Source organism: Pezoporus flaviventris, unplaced genomic scaffold, assembly GCF_033815535.1.
Source record: "Pezoporus flaviventris isolate CSIRO_AGI_PZ_B2104156 unplaced genomic scaffold, CSIRO_AGI_Pfla_v1 ptg000029l, whole genome shotgun sequence".
Lineage (NCBI taxonomy): Eukaryota > Metazoa > Chordata > Aves > Psittaciformes > Psittacidae > Pezoporus > Pezoporus flaviventris.
Window position 1 is genome coordinate 19,052,165 of NW_026892577.1, and position 20,721 is coordinate 19,072,885.

The 20,721-nt window shown below is 43.1% G+C and overlaps 1 protein-coding gene across 2 annotated transcripts in view; it reads right to left on the bottom strand.

Moving 5' to 3' along the window:
- The window catches only part of LOC133272328 (unconventional myosin-X-like), a 96,155-nt gene that overhangs the window by 43,958 nt on the left and 31,476 nt on the right, over positions 1–20,721 (bottom strand). Inside the window, exons 8-19 of one of the 2 annotated variants that reach the window (XM_061459436.1) lie at positions 20,083–20,167; positions 18,376–18,479; positions 16,990–17,119; positions 16,011–16,129; positions 10,968–11,114; positions 10,156–10,256; positions 7,906–7,972; positions 7,354–7,446; positions 3,633–3,701; positions 2,661–2,743; positions 1,013–1,121; positions 236–316 (exon numbers count right to left, since the gene is read on the bottom strand). In XM_061459436.1, the coding sequence (XP_061315420.1) occupies positions 236–316; positions 1,013–1,121; positions 2,661–2,743; positions 3,633–3,701; positions 7,354–7,446; positions 7,906–7,972; positions 10,156–10,256; positions 10,968–11,114; positions 16,011–16,129; positions 16,990–17,119; positions 18,376–18,479; positions 20,083–20,167 (1,188 nt within the window). Of the gene's footprint in view, positions 1–235; positions 317–1,012; positions 1,122–2,660; positions 2,744–3,632; positions 3,702–7,353; positions 7,447–7,905; positions 7,973–10,155; positions 10,257–10,967; positions 11,115–14,986; positions 15,388–16,010; positions 16,130–16,989; positions 17,120–18,375; positions 18,480–20,082; positions 20,168–20,721 lie in introns of those variants that run through there. The other variant, XM_061459435.1, reaches the window with a different exon arrangement.

The following is a 20,721-nucleotide window of genomic DNA, read 5'->3' on the forward strand; positions in this document are numbered from 1 at the left end:
AAGGTAGGAATGGCTGTAGCATACCATATGCAGCATCGTCTTTTAATCTGATTACCAGAAGGAGGGTGTATTTTTCCTCAACTACAAAACAACCAGAATGAAAAAAGGAAGCTGAGGGGAAACTGCTCCTATCCTCAGTGCAGACCCTGACAGAGGCACCTGTCAGCCATTTGTGCAAGTGAGTGCTCATGAAGGTCTGTGTGCATGCATATGTTTTGCTGGAAGACAGACTTGCCTTTTCTGTATTTGGTTTGATGCAGCGGATGAAGAATGGGTTGGAAGTACTAAGTGTGGCCATCAGGGAATGGAGAGAATCCTAAAAAGCAGAAAGACAAAACCCAAAGGATCTGTCACAATAGGAGGGAAAGGTGCTACATTTGATGTGATAGGATCTTCATGCATCCCTCCCATTCCTAATGTTCTTCTCCTATCAAAACATCAGTAATGCACATCGCTTCCTGTCCAAACCACACCCACAGAGTTAGTTTACTCCAACACTGTTCTAACATGGACATCATTGTTCTCAGAGCTGTATAGCTGATGCGAGTTATTTTTACAAGTCTCTCAAACTTTAAATATAGGAAACTAAAACTGTGAAACTAACAGAAGGTTTGCAGACAATCTAGGGGCTGAGATTCATACCTGCAAGGTTCCCCCCCAGTAAGGTTTTATTGGAATTGCCACTATGTCAGTAAAAGATGTGGCCTAAAAGGACACATAAGCTTAGCTAAAACACCAAACTGACACAGAAGATCAAAGAACCTCAAGAATTTCATATACTCAGGAAACTATTATTTTCCTCTTCCACTCTGGTCAGCCTTAGCATCTCACATTTCACATCAGAGAGAAATCCTTGGGGCAGTGGCACTGTTGTTTTTTAGAACTACAACATTCCGTCACATTTCCAGTGCTGGACACAAAACAAGGATGAATGACTCCTCTTGGCTGCAGGCATTGCTTTACCCATCTGCTCCTCCCCAGAAGCCTGCTGCTCTCTTGGAAAACATCCTACCCTGAACTGGGAACTGACAGTCGGTCTGCGCCTCTGGGTGCCCATCTTCAGTGTCTCTTCACTGCACCGGCTGCAGACTCTTTCAAAAAGGTCATAGATGAAGTCCAGCCTAAGGGAGAAGAAAAGAATTAAAGGAGATGCATGACACCCACTGCCTGTGAGAAGATGGCTTTCACCCTCAGCTACTGCCCCGTCCCAGTATGAACCACCTCATTTTTATTCTTCTTGTGACACAGAGTGGCTGCAGGATGCAGTTCAGCTGTGCACTTCAGTGAGGAAATTAATACTTTCCATGTGGCTGACCAGATCCTGCAGGCTGCCCTGTGTGCCACCCTCAGCTGCAAAACCAGAAACTCCATCTCATGCTGTCAAGTAGGATATTACACAAAGGAAGATCTCCCTTCTGCACTGAGGAGGATATCTCCCTTGAGCTATATGCCCCCAGGTGAAACTACCTTGAAGATACTCCAGCTAGACTGTGCTGTCACACCCCTCCTGACCTAGCTTTCATGGCTAGCACACATGACATGTTCATACAATTGTAACCACAGCCCTTCTGTGGCTAGAGGACTTCTAGAGCTACCCTCAGTGCAGGTCAGCTCTGGGGAATCTTCCACCATTTTGCCACTCCTTAGACAGTGGTGCTGGTTATTATGAAGCTGCACAAAATTCTCCAGCAATGATTGTGCGTGTTTATTGTTATGACTGCTTCTAGCAGAATTTCCCTTTCTGGCTTGTTGAAAAATCTTGAGTCCTTCTATTATGCTGGACAATGACAACCACAATTCTGGCGTCAAGCCCTATGTAAAATGTTCCCCAGATGCCACTGTCCGAGTAAGGCAGCTATGAGCAGCTGATATCTCAGCTCCCTCAGGTTGTTTCAAGAGTGCTCACAGTGCACTGCTCTGAAGCAGCAGGCTTCAGAGAAGATGCAGTTTTGAAACAGTCTCATCAGGCTGGAGCCCAGAGGCAATACACTGACTGAGGTAGGAGGCATGTGGTAGAGTTGCTACTCAAAAACTTCTAGGGTCCCCCAAGTAGTTAGTAAATGCTTCTCTCCTTCCACTAGGCACCACCTCTGTCTTCCAGACTTGCTGAAGGTCAAAGTCAGCTCATTTCTTTAAGGTCATGTTGCAGCAGTGGTGTATAATAGTAAGGGCCATGCCTGGTCCCCCACAGCAAAGGCTCAGTCTGGCTCAGGATAAAGACAGAAGCTCTCCATTAACAAGCAGGCTGGAAAAGAAGCAGCCTCTGTACAGAGGCTGGCATTTGGCAGCATGGCAGAGTCTTGACTCATTCAGGGGCAAATTTGCCGTGTTGGGACAGGGAGATAAGAGGAAGAAGAGGAAAGGGAGAAGAGAAGAGGGAGAAAAACAACACTGCCTGGAGGGATTTCCAACATGCTTTTATAGCTCTTTTCAAAACTGGGACAAGAGTACTGGTTAAATCTGTGCCTCATCTAACTTCTCCAGCTTTCCTTTATTTTGCCAGGACACTGAATCACAAACTTAAGAATGATGCCTGATGCTCAGACAAAAAGCAACTGCTTTCCTTGGGCTAGTTATTACATGAATATGGCTTAGTCCAGCCCAAATAAGGACCAAATGAGGCCAGATGTGGCCTTCTCACAAGCTTAACAAGGACATACCTGCTGTCTTTCAGCATGTTTAAAATGTCATCTCGAAAGGTGTCTCTATTCTTCTCCAGAAAGCCTCTCACATCGTATAGCACCTGCAATGCAGACAGAGCCACTAGAACACTCCATACAAATCATTAAGCACTTCTACATTAACAATTCAATGTACAAGACCTCCAGCAGAGCTACAAAGAAATGCTGTGGGCATATGCCAAGATCCAAATTTTGGGGGTCAAAGAGCTCCAGAGTTCCTCAGTTACTGGCAAGAAAGTGGCTTTTAGCCATCAATTATTAAAAAAAAATCAAAACACCAAAAAAACCACCCAAACCCAAACCTCAACCGTCAAAACCAGAAGCCAAGTGAAACAGCTGCGGAGATTTGCCTTTGGTGCGTGAGTGGGGAAATCTTCAGCAAGGTGTGAGGAACTCCATTCCTTTCAGGAAATACTAACTATGCCATCCAGTCCCTTGACCTCCCAACCATTAGTGCTCAGCAGATATGATTCTAGGAGGTTAGCCCTTCATTAGTGTGCAGGTGCCCTTCCTTGACACACCTCCATCTGCTCCATCTCTCCACCACAAAGAGCAACATTAACCTTGAAGGCTTGGAGACCTCTTCCTTTTTGCAATAGGTATTTAGCCTTTTCTCCTCCTCCCCAAAAGTCAAATTATCCTTATGACTTTTACTTTGGGTTTTATTTGTGAATGTGTAAGAAAAAACAACATAAGTAACAGAAGTAAGGAGGATTTTATCTCCCAAATCAAAACTTAGCTGAGAAACTCAAACAAATGTCCAAGCTGGAGAATATAAGTACTGGAGAATGCCATGCTAATTTAAGCCCATCATACTCACTGTGACCTGGTACGGGGCACCAATTGTGCAGAAACACAAACAGCCCTGGGAGATATTCCTGATTTTTGGAATTTAAACTGCAGGACCACATACCCAGTATACACCAAACATCTCAGACCACAAACACCTACCTCACCAGCATAGTGTCTTATTCCAAACTGATGGTCTGTTACTCGAGGCTTTACATAGTAGTGGTTGCTCTGAAATGAAAGAAAAAGAAGCCTTCTTACAACGCAAGTGTAAGAATAAATAGGCTCAGTCAGGAATTCTGCCATGACTATGATGACGCTGGGATGGGGAAGGACCTTAGCTCTTGCAGAGCCCGATCACATCTGCTGCTGCTATCTGCAGCTACATTACAAATACAGTATTCCAATATGATGGAAAAATCCAGCCCTTCAAGACATTCCTCATGTGAGCAAGGGCTTGCAGAATCAAGGTTGGGCAGGCATGCCATGGATGAAATGTTAATTCTTGCATGTCTGAAACCTGAGGAGACTGGGCTCCACACAAACCCTGTGGTGCAGGACACAGGATCAGGGTGCAGGGAAGACGGCAGCTTTGCAAAACTCCTACACATCTCTACTTTGTCAAGAAAAATATAATATCAATCTCCTGTCTTCCTACATATTTCATCTGTTTTTGCACTTCTCTTCCCCTTGTTTCAATATTCATTTTTCCTTTCTCTTACTAGCTGTTATACTCTCCCATTTCCCCCCTCCTTTCTTTGTTCTATGAAAAACATTAGCTATGTAAGAACCGGCATGCTGCTTAAGACCAATGGGTCCATCCAGCAGAGGATTCTGCCTCCAGCAGTGGTTATGTAGAGCAGAGTAATAAGAAGGCAAGTAAATGATGCTTTCAGCCTAATACTCTCTCAAACTCCAATTATATTCATGTAGTCTCCCTAGCTAGAAACTCCAAGTAGATTTTTCTTTGAAATACTTGCCCATTTCATGCAGACTTCTTGCGTCCAGAGTGTCCTTTTGAAGGAAACTCTCAACCAACCACACAGGGAAATACAGCCTGGTTCCAATTAGTGCCATTTGTCTTCCATGGGCCATGTGTGACTTTTAAACCCATCATATCCTCCCTAAGTCATTTTTCTCCACACTGCAGGGATCCTTCAACATAGTTTTTTTGTAACATAGCTATTTTGTAACACTGAAGCAACAGACCTGTTGCTGACCAGATCTGATACAGCCCCTTCTTGAGTGGAGGAGCCCAGTGGTGTACCCTGTTCGAAGCACAAATGATCCATACAGAGCTATAACAATGTTTTCTGCTTGTGATCCGTTTCTTTCCTAGGAATTTCTAATACTTGATCTGGGCTTTTTATTACTATAAATATGGAACTATCCATCACAGCCTTTGTCTGCAAGATTGCTGCTCCTGAACAACAGCAACCAGCTCAGGCCCATCATTTCAAAAGTGAAACTGGGACTGTTTTCCTTCAGGCACACAATTTTACATTAAATACACTGCTTTTCATCATCATTTTACAACCCAATCAGTTTCATAAGGCAACTTTCAGTTCAGCAGCCTTACCCTGTAAATCATGAGAAAACTTACACTTCAGTGCTCATATGAGATGGAGTCTTACAGGCATCGCTCCATTGAGATAACTGTCCATTTACATTCTGTGAACTTACTGAGTAGGGAAATATGGATTACAAGCCTATAATTTCCTAGAATACTTTCTAAAAATTGAAATAATTTCCCACCTTCTCAGATACAAGTACTAAAAAATCTAAGTATGATGTTACATAACACTGTTAGGAATTCAGCTCTCACCTTCAAGTTCTTTTAGCAATATCAGGTGGATGGCGTCTGACCCTGATAATTTGTTATTGCTATTGAAAACCTTTTCATTGCCGTTTTCCTTTCCATGTTAACCTAATTTCGTTGCTCTTCACTTCCCCCATCCGGTCATCTTTTTCCACTCCAAACATGACTGTTACTCTCTCATGTTGATGGGCATCCTCCTCTCGCTCTTTACCAAATCTTTATATTTCATCCATGCCTACAACACTTCTGGTTCCTTCTCCCATCTCTGTTATTGCTCCTCTCCCCAGCTGTATCAGAAGTCATATTCTCTGAAATCCCAGCTCTATGCTTTTCCTCCTTAAGGCTACTGGAATCCATAGAAAACACAAAGAGGACTTGTTTTCGTATAGTGTCCTTCAGGCTTTCCAGCAACATTGGCTGGATGCCTTCCAGTGCTCTTCTAGCTAGCACTAGAGACTTCTAACAGGTACAAAAGACACTGTCACCTTAAAAAAATGCAAACCCTACAGCACTATCTATCATCTATCTATCATCTATCTATCTATCTATCTATCTATCTATCTATCTATCTATCTATCTATCTATCTATCTATCTATCTATCTATTTCAGCATTCCACCTTGCAGTTCAACTCCTCAGCCTCTTCCATCTCTCATAGGGTTCCAAGTTAACTGCTATCCCCTCAAAGCAGACAGAGGTGACACTATGAACAGCTTAATGAAAAGGCTACTTGATGCATAGAAATCACCAAAAACAGCAACCAAAACGTTGTGGGGCATAAAGGAATGCAAAATAATACTGATAGTCGCATGCTGCTGTACAGTAAACCACAGGTACCTTCTTACCAAGGGAACTGCATTCTGATCTGATTATTTATCACAGAAAATAATAGAGAAAAGATGCAGACAAATTCAGAGACAAACAGCAGAAAAAAAGAGGAGCTTTGAAATTTCTCCATTTGGAGACAAACTGAGGAGGCTGGGACAGTTCAGAAATAAAATTCAAAAGAAGTGATATAATAAAAATATTCATAAGTACTATATTAAAAGTTAACAAAATACCAGCAATGATAAAAAATAAGATGGTAAATCAGGCACTCTCATATACCTACATAATACAAGGGAAAGTTGCAGCGGACTAAACTGAAGTCATTGATTTAAGCCTTAAGAAAGGAAATACTTCCATAAAACTATGCGTAAGCAGCCAACCAGAAATTATTGCAATTGTATGCAATTTGTAGTCATGAGTATTACTAGCAGAGTTAGAAATAAATACGAAAAATAAGAATATCTGCATCCATACAAATTACTAAAAAAAAAAAGTTCAGATAAAGGATACAAACTTGCACATTTTCAGGCTTGAATGAAGCCTAAATTAGAGGATTAGGAAACATTAGCTGACAATGTTCTTACTACAGTAGTAAATTATTCCATATGTCTCTGCTACAGGGTTTAATTTCCTTTGTTTTCAGTCTATTTTCTATTAAGAAGATCCATGTTGGCTGTACCAGAGACAGGGTAAGAGATTGCTACAGTGATCTCGCTGTGGTTTCTGTGTCCTCAGGATAACTTTCTGACCTGCATGAAAAAGCCCTTCTACTCCTGAGTCCAAAATGCAAGAAAAAAGAGGAAAGAATTTAATTAATTAGGAACAATAAAAGAGCTTTCATTAAAAGTCATGAGGCAAAAGCTGTCCCCAGCCCCAGGAGACAAAGATCTGACGTGCTCTGGAGCAGACTCCTGTGAGTCAGCTGGCAGGAGAAACGCATGCACACTGTGCAGCAGCATCCTGTGCCTGGGGTGTTGCCTCATGTCCCGTTGCAGACCAGCAGAATCTGACCTCCATCCCATGCTACAGATTCAAATCTCTACCCACAGCCTGTGGAATGTACAATCCCTCCCTCTATATGTACAAGCAACCATTTTCAGGTTTCAGGCCTAAGGCGTTTTAAATTTCTTGCACAAAGCACATTATTTTATATCAACAAAACGTTCACTTTTGGTTTTGAAATGCTGATGGGGCTAACATACTGATCCTTTGCCTGCCAGGTTATTTTCTTACTTACCATATGCTGGCTGTGAAGTTTTTCCAGAAGAGTGTTGTCTGTGCCTTTGGGGAATCGACTCTCTTCATTCACCAAGGCCAGCAGACCCAGTTTCTACAGCCAAACAAGAGAGGGGCTTTTACAGTCATCAGAAGCTCTAACAATACAGCACCAAGCCAAGAACTGGAGATCTGGACAGCACATTGAGCAATAACCCCTGAGTTATACCCAGCAATGCTTGGGCTGAAAGCAAAATTCTGGCCAGTGAATGCATTCATCACACAGAAGATAAGTGGAGATTATTTATTAAAAATTCACATTAAGGTTTTACTTAAACTCTGCTCCCTGTCTAAAACTATGACACCCTCCCTAAGCTTACTCTCAACAATGAGCAGAGATCTCTTTTCTTGAGCCAGGACTGTGGCTAGAACAGCTTATACTTTTGCTAGGTCATGATGGGAAGAGGGTCTAAGTATTTACCTGGTTTTAAAAGTAGGAAACCCTAGGGAAAGTTTTGAGAAAATCAGCAGTCCCCACTATGATCCCTGGAAACTGTCACAGATAACCGCTCACCTTCTCGATAAGGTCCAGGCACTCTGCATTATCCATCCAGTCAATGGCTTCCCAGTTTATCCCTTCCCTGACAGTCAAGAACAAACAGAACAAAGATGTGAAATGCAAGATGCAATGCGCTGAGGTGCAGAGAACAGAAGTAGCTGAGCAAGGCAGCTGTCCTAGGACTCGAGACAATTTGCAGGAATTAGGCTTTGCCATGTATGAGGAAAAACAATAGCACACACAAAACACACTGGCTGCCACAAAGAGATGGAAGTAGGAGACAGCTTTTCTTATCCATCCCAGCATTTTAGACTGATGCTTATCTTGTAGTCATTCAGCAAATTCCATACCAAGCAGTAAGAAACTGTACTTGCTCTAAGTTGTTTATTCAGGAGTGATGAGCATCAGACTAAGTGGTGGTGATGATGGACTATTTCTTACACAGTTTCAAGAGTCAACTGCTTACCCACCAACCTGGCACATCCACCAGAAGACTGAATATTCATGAGTCCAAGCAGAAGAAGAGACAGAGGCAACTTTTCAGGGAGAGTTTTGAAGAGGATGAGATATATAAGCTTTGGTCTAACATGCAGGGGACCTGCAGGGTGACTCTGCATCTTTCAGAATGAGAGTTCATGTAGGCAAGCAATGCGATAAGCATATTTTGAAAACTGTGCATGTAATTCTGTAAATCTGTGCTGAATGTGTATTCCCCTCTCTTACCACCTTCTTACACTCCCATAATACAGGCAATTTCTGGTTTCAGAATTCAGAGAAGCCTGGGAATAATTCTTGCTCAGGAATCCAAGGAAGACTACAGGCTATGTGTGAAGCTACCTACTGATATTCTGATACAGACACCTTTCAGGTGAAGGCTAACATTTTGAAGATAGTGAAGCTGTTGTCTACAAACTTTTCAACCTCAGCTTTGTACTTTCAGGTTCAAAATATTCAGAAACCTGTGGGCAACAGCTGGAAGGAACAAACTGGAATAATTTCTGGAGAATGGAAAGGACTATCTATCCCTCACAAGGAACAAAATATCTTAACCACTTAATGACAAAAAAATATCAGTTCACAGTGTTTCAGATTTTTGCAACAATGGGTGTCAGAGGAGCCGTACTTTTTTACAAAAAGACCTCTTGGATTCCTCCTAAGAGCAAGACGACCTTCCAGAATTGAAGGGAGCAGAGTTTTCTGAAGCAAATCAAAATCACAAATGAATTAAGATGTCTACTGCCACAGACCCCTTGTCTAATCAAATGGTGAAATTCATGGAACTATTTACTAAACCTGAGGAAGCAAAGCTGATACTCTTAAAGATGGTCTTTAAACACCTCATTCTAGAATAACTTGATGAATAGTCAGTAATAAAATTCTCTTGTTCTTCCAAAGTTCAGCCACAGAAGTTACACTCCTATGTAATCATCGGGAAAAAATCTTTTGTCACTATGATACCATTCTTAACATAAGCTTCCTGCAGTGGTGGAGTTGGCCTGAGAAGTGAGTGCATAAATAGCCTTGCAGTTTTGTAATCTTTAGAATTTCATGAATTGCCTATTCAACTGTCTCCTTTTACAAGGCTGCTCTCATTTGCCCTCACTGACCCTATTCAGTTGCTTCATTCACAAACAGAAAGGCTACTGTTTCAGAGCAAGAACAGAAGTATTTGTCTAGCAGCCTTCTCTAGAAGCAGAAATAATCTAGAACATCCCAGGTACTTCACAAAACACAATCCAATATGAAGCCCACAGAAGTGAAACAGCTGTGCAGAAGGCCCCAAGCTCTTTAAGCTCAGGAAACAGCCTGAATTAAATATCCTTGCTGAGGAAAAGAACCCTTTTCATACCATAGGAATCTCTAGGACAGAAAGACTTGTCAGATGTCTAACCATCTGTCTTTAGGGACTTTACTTTTTGCACACCAAGACTGCAGCTGTATAACAACACCACTACCTTAGGTAAACCATTACTGAAATCAGAAACAAGGCTAGTGACCATGTGTTCTAATGGGTTAAAGCTCACGATGTTCCCATTCGGCTGAAAAACAGAAGGGAATCTGGACTTTCTAAATTCTACAAGACAGAAAGCTTTTGCTTGGAGACAAGTGACCTACTTATGCTGGAAAAGCACAGAGATACATCCACAGTCAGGGTTGCGCTAAGGCTCAGCTGCCTTTCCTGCCTTAGTGGCGCAAAGGAGGAATGATGTCCTCCATTCAACCATCCATTAAAGAAATAGAGCCCCCACTCCCTCTGTTTGTCACCTGTTGTACTCCAGCTGCTCCAAGGAGAAGATGTGTTTGTTGAAATATTCCTGGAGTTTCTCATTTGCATAGTTAATGTTAAACTGCTCAAAACGATTCACCTGTAAGAAGAAACAAAGATAATAAAGCTTAATTTAAGCTGGCCTCTAAAAGAATCCATAACAGCAATGGGGAAGATGCCAGGTGTGGCTAGAATAAAGCCAGAAAGCATAGAGGCAAAGGGTGTCCAATGGACCTGAGGAGGACAGTATGGGGAGGTGCCCTGGGAAAACAGCTTTTGTAGCTCATTCAAGGTTCATTCAGTAGGCCTAAATGGTAGTAAAGGATGCTAAAGACAATCACATTTCTCTTCTTCTTAGGAAGAAAGAAATATAATACCATTAGTGTTAGGTCACTAGGCTTGCTCTTCTGTGAAATATCAGAGCAGTCACTATATGGCTGTTCAACATGCATCCCTCATCGGCTGCAGTCAGAAGCATTACATAAAGATTCTCAACACAAAACAAAATAGATGTAAACAAACAATGTGCATGTAGAAGTTGGACATTTAATTTGTACATAAGCCAAAAATTCAGTATTATCTATCACAGTACATCTTCTTTGGGCCTGTGTCACAAACCAGACCTTGAACATCAGTCTGCATAAGTACAGGTGGCAGATATGCACAGCTAAATATATCTTGCTGCTTCCAGGAGTAAGCGGCAGTGGAGTCATCCTAGAATGCTCTATCCTAACCTAAACCAACCAAAATTCCTTCCTGTATGGGCTGACTTGTCCCAGACCAACCCACCCTGCAAAGACAAAATCCTGACCTGAAAGTTCTCGAAGCCGAAAATATCCAGGATGCCCACAGACTTAAAGTTTTCCTTGCCTTTGATCTTCGTATTAATCTTGCTAATGAGCCATGAAAAACACTGGGAATAGAGTGCCATAGAGAGGGAGTCCCTGGAGTCAGCTGCCTGTAAATAGAAAAAAGGAGTCACAAGGAGAAGTGAAGGCATAAGGGGCACCATGAATCTCTATGGGACTTCAGGTTCCTCCTCTCCTCTTCAGATATCTGTATTGTTTGTGTGTGGTGCAGTGTTTCTATGTACAGTCTGCAAATAGCCCAGCCACACACAGATGTACCATGTGACTTCAGACCTTTGGGTAACTGAACTTGAGAGGCTGAAAGAAGAAGCAAATTCCCTGACATTTTTTGGAAGAAGTGCTTGAGCAGGGAAGGTGGCAAAATACCTCATGACTAAGCCTGTAGCAGTCAGTTGCATCACCTGAGCAAACACTTGCAGTGACAGCAAAGTATCTCAGTTCAGTGCTCCTATTAGAGCTGTCAAATGGGTGTCTGCTCAGTTTTTAAAAAACTGGTAGGGCAGGATTTAATAGAGTATTCTGGCACCAAGCTACCCTCAAAAATCCCCTCTCCAAAACTTTCCTGCAAACAGCATTGCCTTACTGCAAACCAAGTAGACTGGCAAACAGCAAGGACACATGCCCCAGAAGAGCATGGGCTGAGAGACCTTTCTGGAGCTGACTCAACATCTCATGCAGTGATGATAACCAAGTGTCACAGGTGGAAAAAACCCCTTGAATTGTGATAGCTAACAGGCAGTAGATAGTTGGATGTATGCAAGTGTGGGGATCAATGTCTGAAACAGAACTACTGAAATATCAAACAAAAGCCTACTACTTGATAGCTGTAACAGGAATGGGCTGGTTCTAAATTTTGGTGACATTTGGACTAAACAAAAGGGACAGACCCAAATTCCCCAATTAATACAGAGACATGAGACAGAACCACAAATTAAGAGCTGACCTCACGTTTTCCTTCTGCACATACACTATTTAGACTGGGAAACCACGGTTTAGGGTACTGGAAAGAAGGGGAAGCCAAAAATAAGGGTTCCCAAATATAAGACATGATCCCAGAGAGCAGAAAAGTGGGCAAGGAAAGCAGATGGCAAAGACCTTGACTGGAAGAAAGATGCTGGAAGTGGAGAAGGATCCTGGAGGTCAGAGACATATGGAGACAAATGTCAGGGTGTGCCCAAAAACCTTGGCTGGTAGCTCCTGAGACTGGTAACTGCAAGGAGCTACACAACATGAACCAACACAACTTTCTGCCCCACCCTCCTGGACAAGCAGCAATCTCCCATCTGGAAAAAGAAGTTGACATCTAATAAGTGTAATGCTGAGGGGTAAGTGTGCAAGTATGTGAAATAATCAAGTAGTGCAAAAGCCGTAATCTGGTCATTTCAGAAATAAACTGCAGTATCTAGGTTGTTCACTCTGTCTCACCTGTGACACCAAGTTAATTCCTTCAGTAGGCCTGACCAGCAATGACAGACCTTCTAAATGCACCCTCATCCTCTTTAGTTTTGCAAGCCTGAGTAATGGGACCTCTTCCCTTCTGCTTTGTTAATGGCACAGGCCAACCACCTCTGAATCCTCCCAGTCCCTCTCAGCAAGCTCCTGAGGCACAGCCTGCAAGATCCTCCTTTTCACCCAATCTCACCTATTTTCTGCTCCTTTCTATACCTGGGTTGTACCTTCCCTCCAGCAGACCAAGGCTGAGAACACACAGCAACCTCTCTTCTCCACCGAAGAGAACATTTTAAAACATTGGGCACACATGCCTTTTCTGGGTATTTCTTCTCTCTACCAGATGGTCTGTCTTATTAGTTGGGACTGGATACCCTCAAGGCCATGCCTCTCTACTGCCTCTGGCTACACAGCAAGTTGGACTAATTTTTCAGGAACAGGAGCTCCCCATCCATCTGTAAGCAAAACCACTTTCCCCACAACATAGCTCAAATGAGATTCTCAAAGGCTCCTTTCATCCTCCCAACTTTGTCCGCTTTCAGACCACTTCATTCATTCAGCCCACTGAAATGTCAAAGCTCAGATGGGTAACAAGCCCATTACATAATGAGAAATCCCTGGCAGCTTTATCAACGCATTCCAACAGCAAGCGGGAATAGGTGGGCACCATACACAAAGGCTTAAGCAGGAACAGTCTGTACAGGCCCGGTGTTGAGTGCAACAGGCTCACTCACTGAAGACAGATACGTACCAGCATTCACTTGCATTATAATGATTTTCTTGCAGTCTTAGTACTACACTGGGCTGCAAAGCAGTGAGTGTAGAGTCCAACAAGCACAGATGTCAGGAACAGCTGTAGTTTAAGGGAAAGCTCTATTCTGGAAGAGTTTTGTAAATCCTACAACTACGCACTGCTGCTGTGGACTGCGTAAGGTGTCTCTGGCATTATTTGTTATCCATCCTTGGGCACTGATATAGAAAGTTGTAGCTTATTTAGGGCAGATAGCTGAGAAGAGAAACTGGTACTGGATACTGAGGGTATCTACCACAGACTGTATACTGAAAAATTATTTTCACATAATTACATTGCAAAGAAAGGTGACAGACTACAAAAAACAGATACAATTTCTTAAAGGCAAAGCTTAGTTTGTGATATGGAGGACAGGGGTAGAGCAGTTGATGTCATCTACCTGGACTTGTGTGAAGTGTTCGACACTGTCCCACACGACATCCTTGTCTCTAAATTGGAGAGACATCAATTTGATGGATGGACCACTCGGTGGATAAAGAACTGGCTGGATGGCCACACACAAAGAGTTGTGGTCAGTGGCTCAATGTCCAGCTGGAGACCAGTAAAGAGTGGTGTCCCTCAGGGATCGGTGTTGGGATCGGTCTTGTTCAACATCTTTGTCGCTGACATGGACAGTGGGATTGAGTGCACCCTCAGCAAGTTTGCTGATGACACCAAGCTGTGTGGTTTGGTTGATACACTGGAGGGAAGGAATGCCATCCAGAGGGACCTGGACACGCTTCTGAGGTGAGCTGATGCCAACCTCATGAAGTTTAACCGTGCCAAGTGCAAGGTCCTACAGCTGGGTCGGAGCAATCCCAGGCACAGCTACAGGTTGGGCAGAGAAGAGATTCAGAGCAGCCTGCAGAGAAGGACTTGGGGGTGCTGGTTGATGAGAAACTTAACATGAGCCAGCAGTGTGAGCTCGCAGCCCAGAAAGCCAACCGTATCCTGGGCTGCATCAAAAGGAACATGACCAGCAGGTCCAAGGAGGTGATCCTGCCCCTTTACTCTGCTCTTGTGAGACCTCACCTGGAGTATTGTGTGCAGTTCTGGTGTCCTCAACATAAAGAGGACATGGAACTGTTGGAACAAGTCCAGAGGAGGGCCACAAGGATGATCAGGGGACTGGAGCACCTCCTGTATGAAGATAGGCTGAGAAAGTTGGGGCTGTTCAGCCTGGAGAAGGCTGCGTGGAGACCTCATAGCAGCCTTCCAGTATCTGAAGGGGGCCTATAGGGATGCTGGGGAGGGACTCTTCATTAGGGACTGTAGTGATAGGACAAGGGGTAACAGGTTAAAACTTAAACAGGGGAAGTTTAGATTGGATATAAGGAGGAAATTCTTTCCTGTTAGGGCGGCGAGGCACTGGAATAGGTTGCCCAGGGAAGTTGTGAACGCTCCATCCCTGACAGTGTTCAAGACCAGGTTGGACGAGGCCTTGGGTGACATGGTTAAGTGTGAGGTGTCCCTGCCCATGGCAGGGGGGTTGGAACTTGACGATCTTAAGGTCCTTTCCAACCCTAACTATTCTATGATTCTATATATTAGCAGTTGTGTTCACAGCAAGAAAAGAACCCTAACTATTTTATAATTCTATGACTACTCTGCTGTAATGAGCACTGCTGAGACTTCAGCTTGAACACTGTGTCCAGATAGGGTCACTCCACTTCTTGAAAGATGTGGGAAAACAGAGGAGAAGAGATTTAGAAAATTACTTACAAGGAAACATCGAAGGAACTGGATTGTTTAGCTTGGAAAAGAGAACATGAAAAACTTCACAGAAGCAGAAGCTTATAAGGTGGACAGCTGGGATGTCAAAGGTAATTTAAACATAAGAAAAATCTTTTCAGCTCCAGACTCCGCTGCAGCTACAGCAGGATACTTAAAGAGGCTGTGAAATTCCTTCCATGGGAAATCTGAAGGAAAGTTAGACAAATATCCATGAGAGAGAGCCTAGTAACTTTGGTTTCTCTGCCAGTGTAAGGGCTGGATTGATAACCCTCTGCAGTCCATGGCAGCACAAGATTTCCATTACAGATGTTCATTTTGCTATAACATGATGCTTCTTCCATCCTAGTAATATTGCTCCTTGTTGCCCAGTGTCTTGCATTACTTTATTAATGACAGAAGATTTTGAACAGTTATCTGTGCATGGACCTAAAACACCAAGAGTGCCCTCAAGTGATCAGCAACACCACAGATTAAAATTAGTCAGCACAACACTGTAATGAACCACAGAGAAACGTAATAGATAAGCAGGACTGGCTCCAGCACACAGTACAGGTTCAGAAGATGAGAACTACATATCAGTTTATTTGGTCCCCTTTTGCAGCTGTGTGGATACACAAAGAAGCTACTGAGGGGTAACAACCTACCATCTGCCTGATGTTTCATGCTAACTGCGTGCAAGCCTTTTTTTCCAATAAATGGCACACGTGCAATTACCACAAAACATCTGATCTACCTTCTGCATGACAGAAGTGTGACTCATTCTGGGTGAGTGAAGGTGACTTAAAACCAGCATTGTGCATTGTGATTTGCAAGTGAACTCCCCTGTAAAGCCTGAAAAGCAGAGTAAACACTGGGACCTGAACTACCAGTTAGGGCAAAATACTTGAGGACACAGCTGAGCACCTAGGGGGTGTAAGAGGAAACCCTAAAATTCAGTGGATGATACAGGAGGCAGAGAGAGGGTCTGGAAACGCAGAAGTGACAGAAGAAATAGCATACACCAAGCACTTACCTGCTCCACAGTGAGAGGGGAGCTGATCTCTTCCCCACGCAGAATCATGGACCTCTGTGTCAATACTTCAGAAAGCTGAAAGGCGTCTAAGCCCAGGAGATCACTGGCAATGTTCAGCACTAATAACAAAGGAGGGGACACATTTTTCTTCTGCATGGATCCCCATCATTCATGGGGGATCCATATTCTGCAGCTCAGCAAGGAAATCCCAGGGACTTCTACAAGGCAAGTGACTAAACCCCAGCACAAAACACACTCCCCTTTACTTAATTCTCTTTGGCATAGCCAAAGCTCTAAGCTCCAGTACAAGGTAGGGTCAGCATCTGTTACTGGCCACAGTCAAACACTCATATAAGTCAGCCTTTCTGCTGACAACCAGAAGAGCAAAGCACTGTGTAAAGATCAGCACCAGGAAAATATTCATTGAATGAGAAGACGTATTTTCCTAAGGGCACAGTAGTGCAGCTTGAGCGTGGGATTACTAAGCGTGGATGTCAAGAAGACAGGCAATTAACTTAAGACTTCAAGCATTTGTAATATATACTTATTGCTTCTGTCTGTTCAGGGATTCACTTTACCAGACCAGCTTAGATTGCATAATTGTAACACAGTGCACACTAGCAGATACTCAAAGGAAGATGTAGGAAAGTCTCTTAACAGACTACTTTTATCTCATACTCCTTTCTGTTCTTATTTCTGTCAGCTCTTTCAATGCAAAAAAGAAATCATGAGACTGAAGTCAGCCTGAGAGTATCCAGGACAACAAACAGATTACATGCCCACAGCCCAGCTAAATCATATCAGTGCTTTAAAGCCATGCATCCTGTGGCAATGCTTTTGCAGAGTTAAACTGCAGAGAACTTGCTGGCAAAGACACTGCAGACCAGCACAGCAGAGGGAGAAAAGTCAATGGAAAGAGCTTTACTGGGGGCCTTAAGGGGCTTTGCATGGTCTACCTAGTTTCTAGGGTCCCACTCACCTGCTTTCGTTGTTATCTGAGCCCCACCAGCTGTCATGAATTCGACATTTCCCAAATGAAGTGTCCCAGAAAGAAGTTTGAAGATGTCTCTGATTTCTTCAGTGCTGAAGTCGACCACCTTCATGGCAGTCTAAGCAAAACCATACTGCTAATGTTGGCTGTACGTATAGCCAGAGTACAATACAACCACCACACCAACCCCCAACCCGTGTAAGATGTAAAACTCAGAATTATATTAATCATGAAGAAAAGTGAAATGTGATGGCACAGACCCTCTCTCAGCTGCACATCTATCAATGATCTTCACTGTCTCCTATTCTCTCCATCGTTTACTCTATCCCCATCTAAAGCAGGTGGTCTATTTGCCCTATGCTCAAGCTGGACTTTGCTGCTGCTGTTGCCTGTCACAGGAAGAATGTGCTCATGACTGTGTGAGGAAACCTCTTCTTGAACACTGGCAGTACAGGTTATAGATGTCACTGGACTGCTTCTACATTCTGCTTTATTGTCTTCCCTGAAGGACAGATCCATATAATATATCTAATTTGATCCAGGTAACCCCCATAATTTCTTCTCATTTAGAATAACAGATTTATGCAGCAAGATTTAAAACCAGGCTCGGTTCTTGGGGCATAAATTGACTTTGAGAGGTAGGACCTAGTTTTCATGCATTCACCCTGTCAGCGGGGCGCTTCAGGATTCTAGTTCCCTTCTTTCCTCCAGTTGTCTCCTCAGCTGAAGTATAAATCCCATGTTGCTATTGAAACTTCTGCTGCACAGGAGACATCTCTTTCCCTTAACTCATACTTATGTAGGAACTATTGAAATGCTAAGCTGACTCTTCTCACCTTGCCAATCTGGTTTCAGCTACATTACTAAAGCCCTTGGGCCAATAACCATTTATCAAACAAAACATGAATTGCATACTCATCCTGCTAAACCCACAGCCTCTGGTAAAGTTACAGATGTCTACTGAAATCTGTGTGATATTTCAGGTGATACAACTTTACCAGAACATTTCAGGAGAACACTACCTTCGACCAAACTGTTCCCCTTCTAATGGTCAATGTGAGATTTCCTGCATCAGGCCATCTAGCCGGCTCCCAGGAACCATCATGGGGTGGAGCTTTTGGTCTCCAAAGTCTCCATCATTCTAAATTATTATTCATCTTTGACTGCTTCCCAAATACCCCATTTCTGTACAGAAAAAAAACAGTTTTGGAGCCTTGTTTTTATCATAAAAAGGTAGAGCTGAGTTTCAGACTGGTTGAACACCATATTTTGTCTTAGGACAAATAAATTCTGCCTGTGGGATCTACACCCTGCAGCACATTTAGGCCATGAGACTGTGCTCAGAAGTTCAGGAAGAGATAGGACAGGACTCACCATGACCTTACTGAACATCTCTACGTCATTCAGGTTCTCATCAGTCACACAACCAGACTGGTTCAAGTAGTGGTAAGTCTCTGGCTCAGAGAGAAAGAGGCTCTCTGCAACAGAGGAAAGAGAGGCAGGGAAGAGAAAGACAACAATTTATTTAGCAATCAGCCTTTTCATTCTGTGATCTCTGACCCCCAAAACAGTGCATATGTTTACCACAGGGAGAATTCACCTGAACAGATTCCATATCCCTCAAAATCTACACCTAAACAATGAATTCGCTGGGGAAGGAAAAGAGGAAGGTATGTGGTAACAAAGCTTGAAGATGGTATGTAAAACATTTTAGAACAGTCAAATCCCAAGCTGCAGGCTTGCAGAATGCCTTAATACTGAATTGACTTAGAAAAAGAACAGAAGATTAAATTCAATCTCGTATAGTGTACAGAAAAATAGTCTTAACCATACACATACAGTAACAACCTCTAATTTAGGTATTACCACTTGAGGCAGAGTTCCAAGAGTCACAGTAAGATTTCTAAAGATACCATGTCATTGCTGAGCAACAGTCAAAAACTGAATACACTTCAGTTCCTTCAGTTTTAGAAGGAACACAGAACTAAACATAAACCCAGAATTAGGTCTCTGTATGTATCTATACCACAACCTCATCTTAAATGATAACTGCATGTTTGATCCCCATTTTGAAAAAGACAGAGGTAGAACTGAAAGATATATGAAAAAAGGAGACAAGGATGATCAAGAACTCGAAACACATTACAGACTGGGGAAGTGAAGCAGGCTGGGACACCAGCTTGGAAAGGAGATGGGGAAGAATAGCAAAGATCTGCTGAAGAAAATAATCTAGTTTGTATGCTTTCTCTAAGCACTCACTGATAACCATGGTCTCGACTTCCCTTTTGTTGTAGATAGATCCTCTGAATAGACCTGTGTAGCCATTCCTGCATGAACTCTTTAGAACTGAAGCCCTACTCCCACTCTGTGTCAGGCCCAATTCTATCTGATGATCCTAACATGCACAGAATAAAAGCATAAGGAAGCTCCCCAATCCCTCAAAACCAGACTTCAACTGTAACATGTTCCTGTCCACCCATGTGACCTCTTCAGCAAGACCACCAGTGCTCAGCAGTGCCAAGGCAGCTACACACAAATATTGTTAAGGGGGTGCTGTACTACCAAGAGGATTCTCCCACTGCTTGCAGCTACTGCTTTCTCTGCATGCCCTCTTCCAGACTGACCTCTCCCTTCCCTATGTACAGAGCCATAAATCTTTTATTCAGATACTAGGCATGTTTTGACTCTAGTCCTGCATCGTTGCCGATCTAATTCTTCTCACTCCTCTTACCTATACTGAAGGTTTGTTGCATGTCTGTCTCTCCAACATTTGAACTCCCTGAACAGCTCCCATCAGCATCTGAATCAAGAGACTTCACTCTTCCTTTGCCTCTAGCTAATTTCATTACCTCACCACAGTTGCACAGACTTTTCCCTCCACCTCAGAATGCCTGAATTGTCTTTTCTCATACAACATTTCTGTCATCCTCAGCCTATTTCTCTCAAATCTCCTTTCTGTTTCCTATTAAATCACCATATGGCCTTCAAGTACCTGAATTAGCCATGCTCTGACTGACTTACATCTGCTTCCCATGCTGGACTGGAGAAAGGACAGAAACATATTCCAGAAAATGAAATTACCTTTCTGCTCCTTGCTCACACCAGCTAGAAGAGCATAAAAGATGTGGTAATTCCTCTCTCCAGGGTTCTGGTGTACCACTCTGTTCTGAAACAAAGAATACAGGAGTAGCCAGTAGAAAGAGATTGCACTTGTGGTTGCAAAGGCAAAGAGAGGCCCACGATACAGGTAAGTCTCCAGGGCCAATACACAAGAGAGGCTTCTTCCAGGTCAGTGATGGTGTTGTCTAAATAAGGTCTACATCAAGATCTTGTCATGTGTGCAACCAAGCATGTAGACTTCTCTGAACTCAGAGTGTACACGCATGGACAAACTGAACTTTCAGTTCTGGCCCCACTACTCAGTGAGTTCTGGTGTTCAAAGTAACCTACATCAGAGCAGATATGTCTGCATTTCGGAGTTGTAACCCCATATTCCTCTCTATGGAACTGAGTTCCCAGGTACTTGTTCTCTCTCCTTTTACCCTTGGTAAACAGCTTTTTCTTGAAGTTTCTCTGTAATGCACAGAGTTTACAAAGAGAGAACAGGCTCAGATACATAGATAAAGAACAAACATAGACATTAGCTTTTTAGGCGATACAGCTGCAACTGTCTCAACTGAGGAAGAGGATAGTGAAGGAGCTATGTGCTGTGACAGAGGC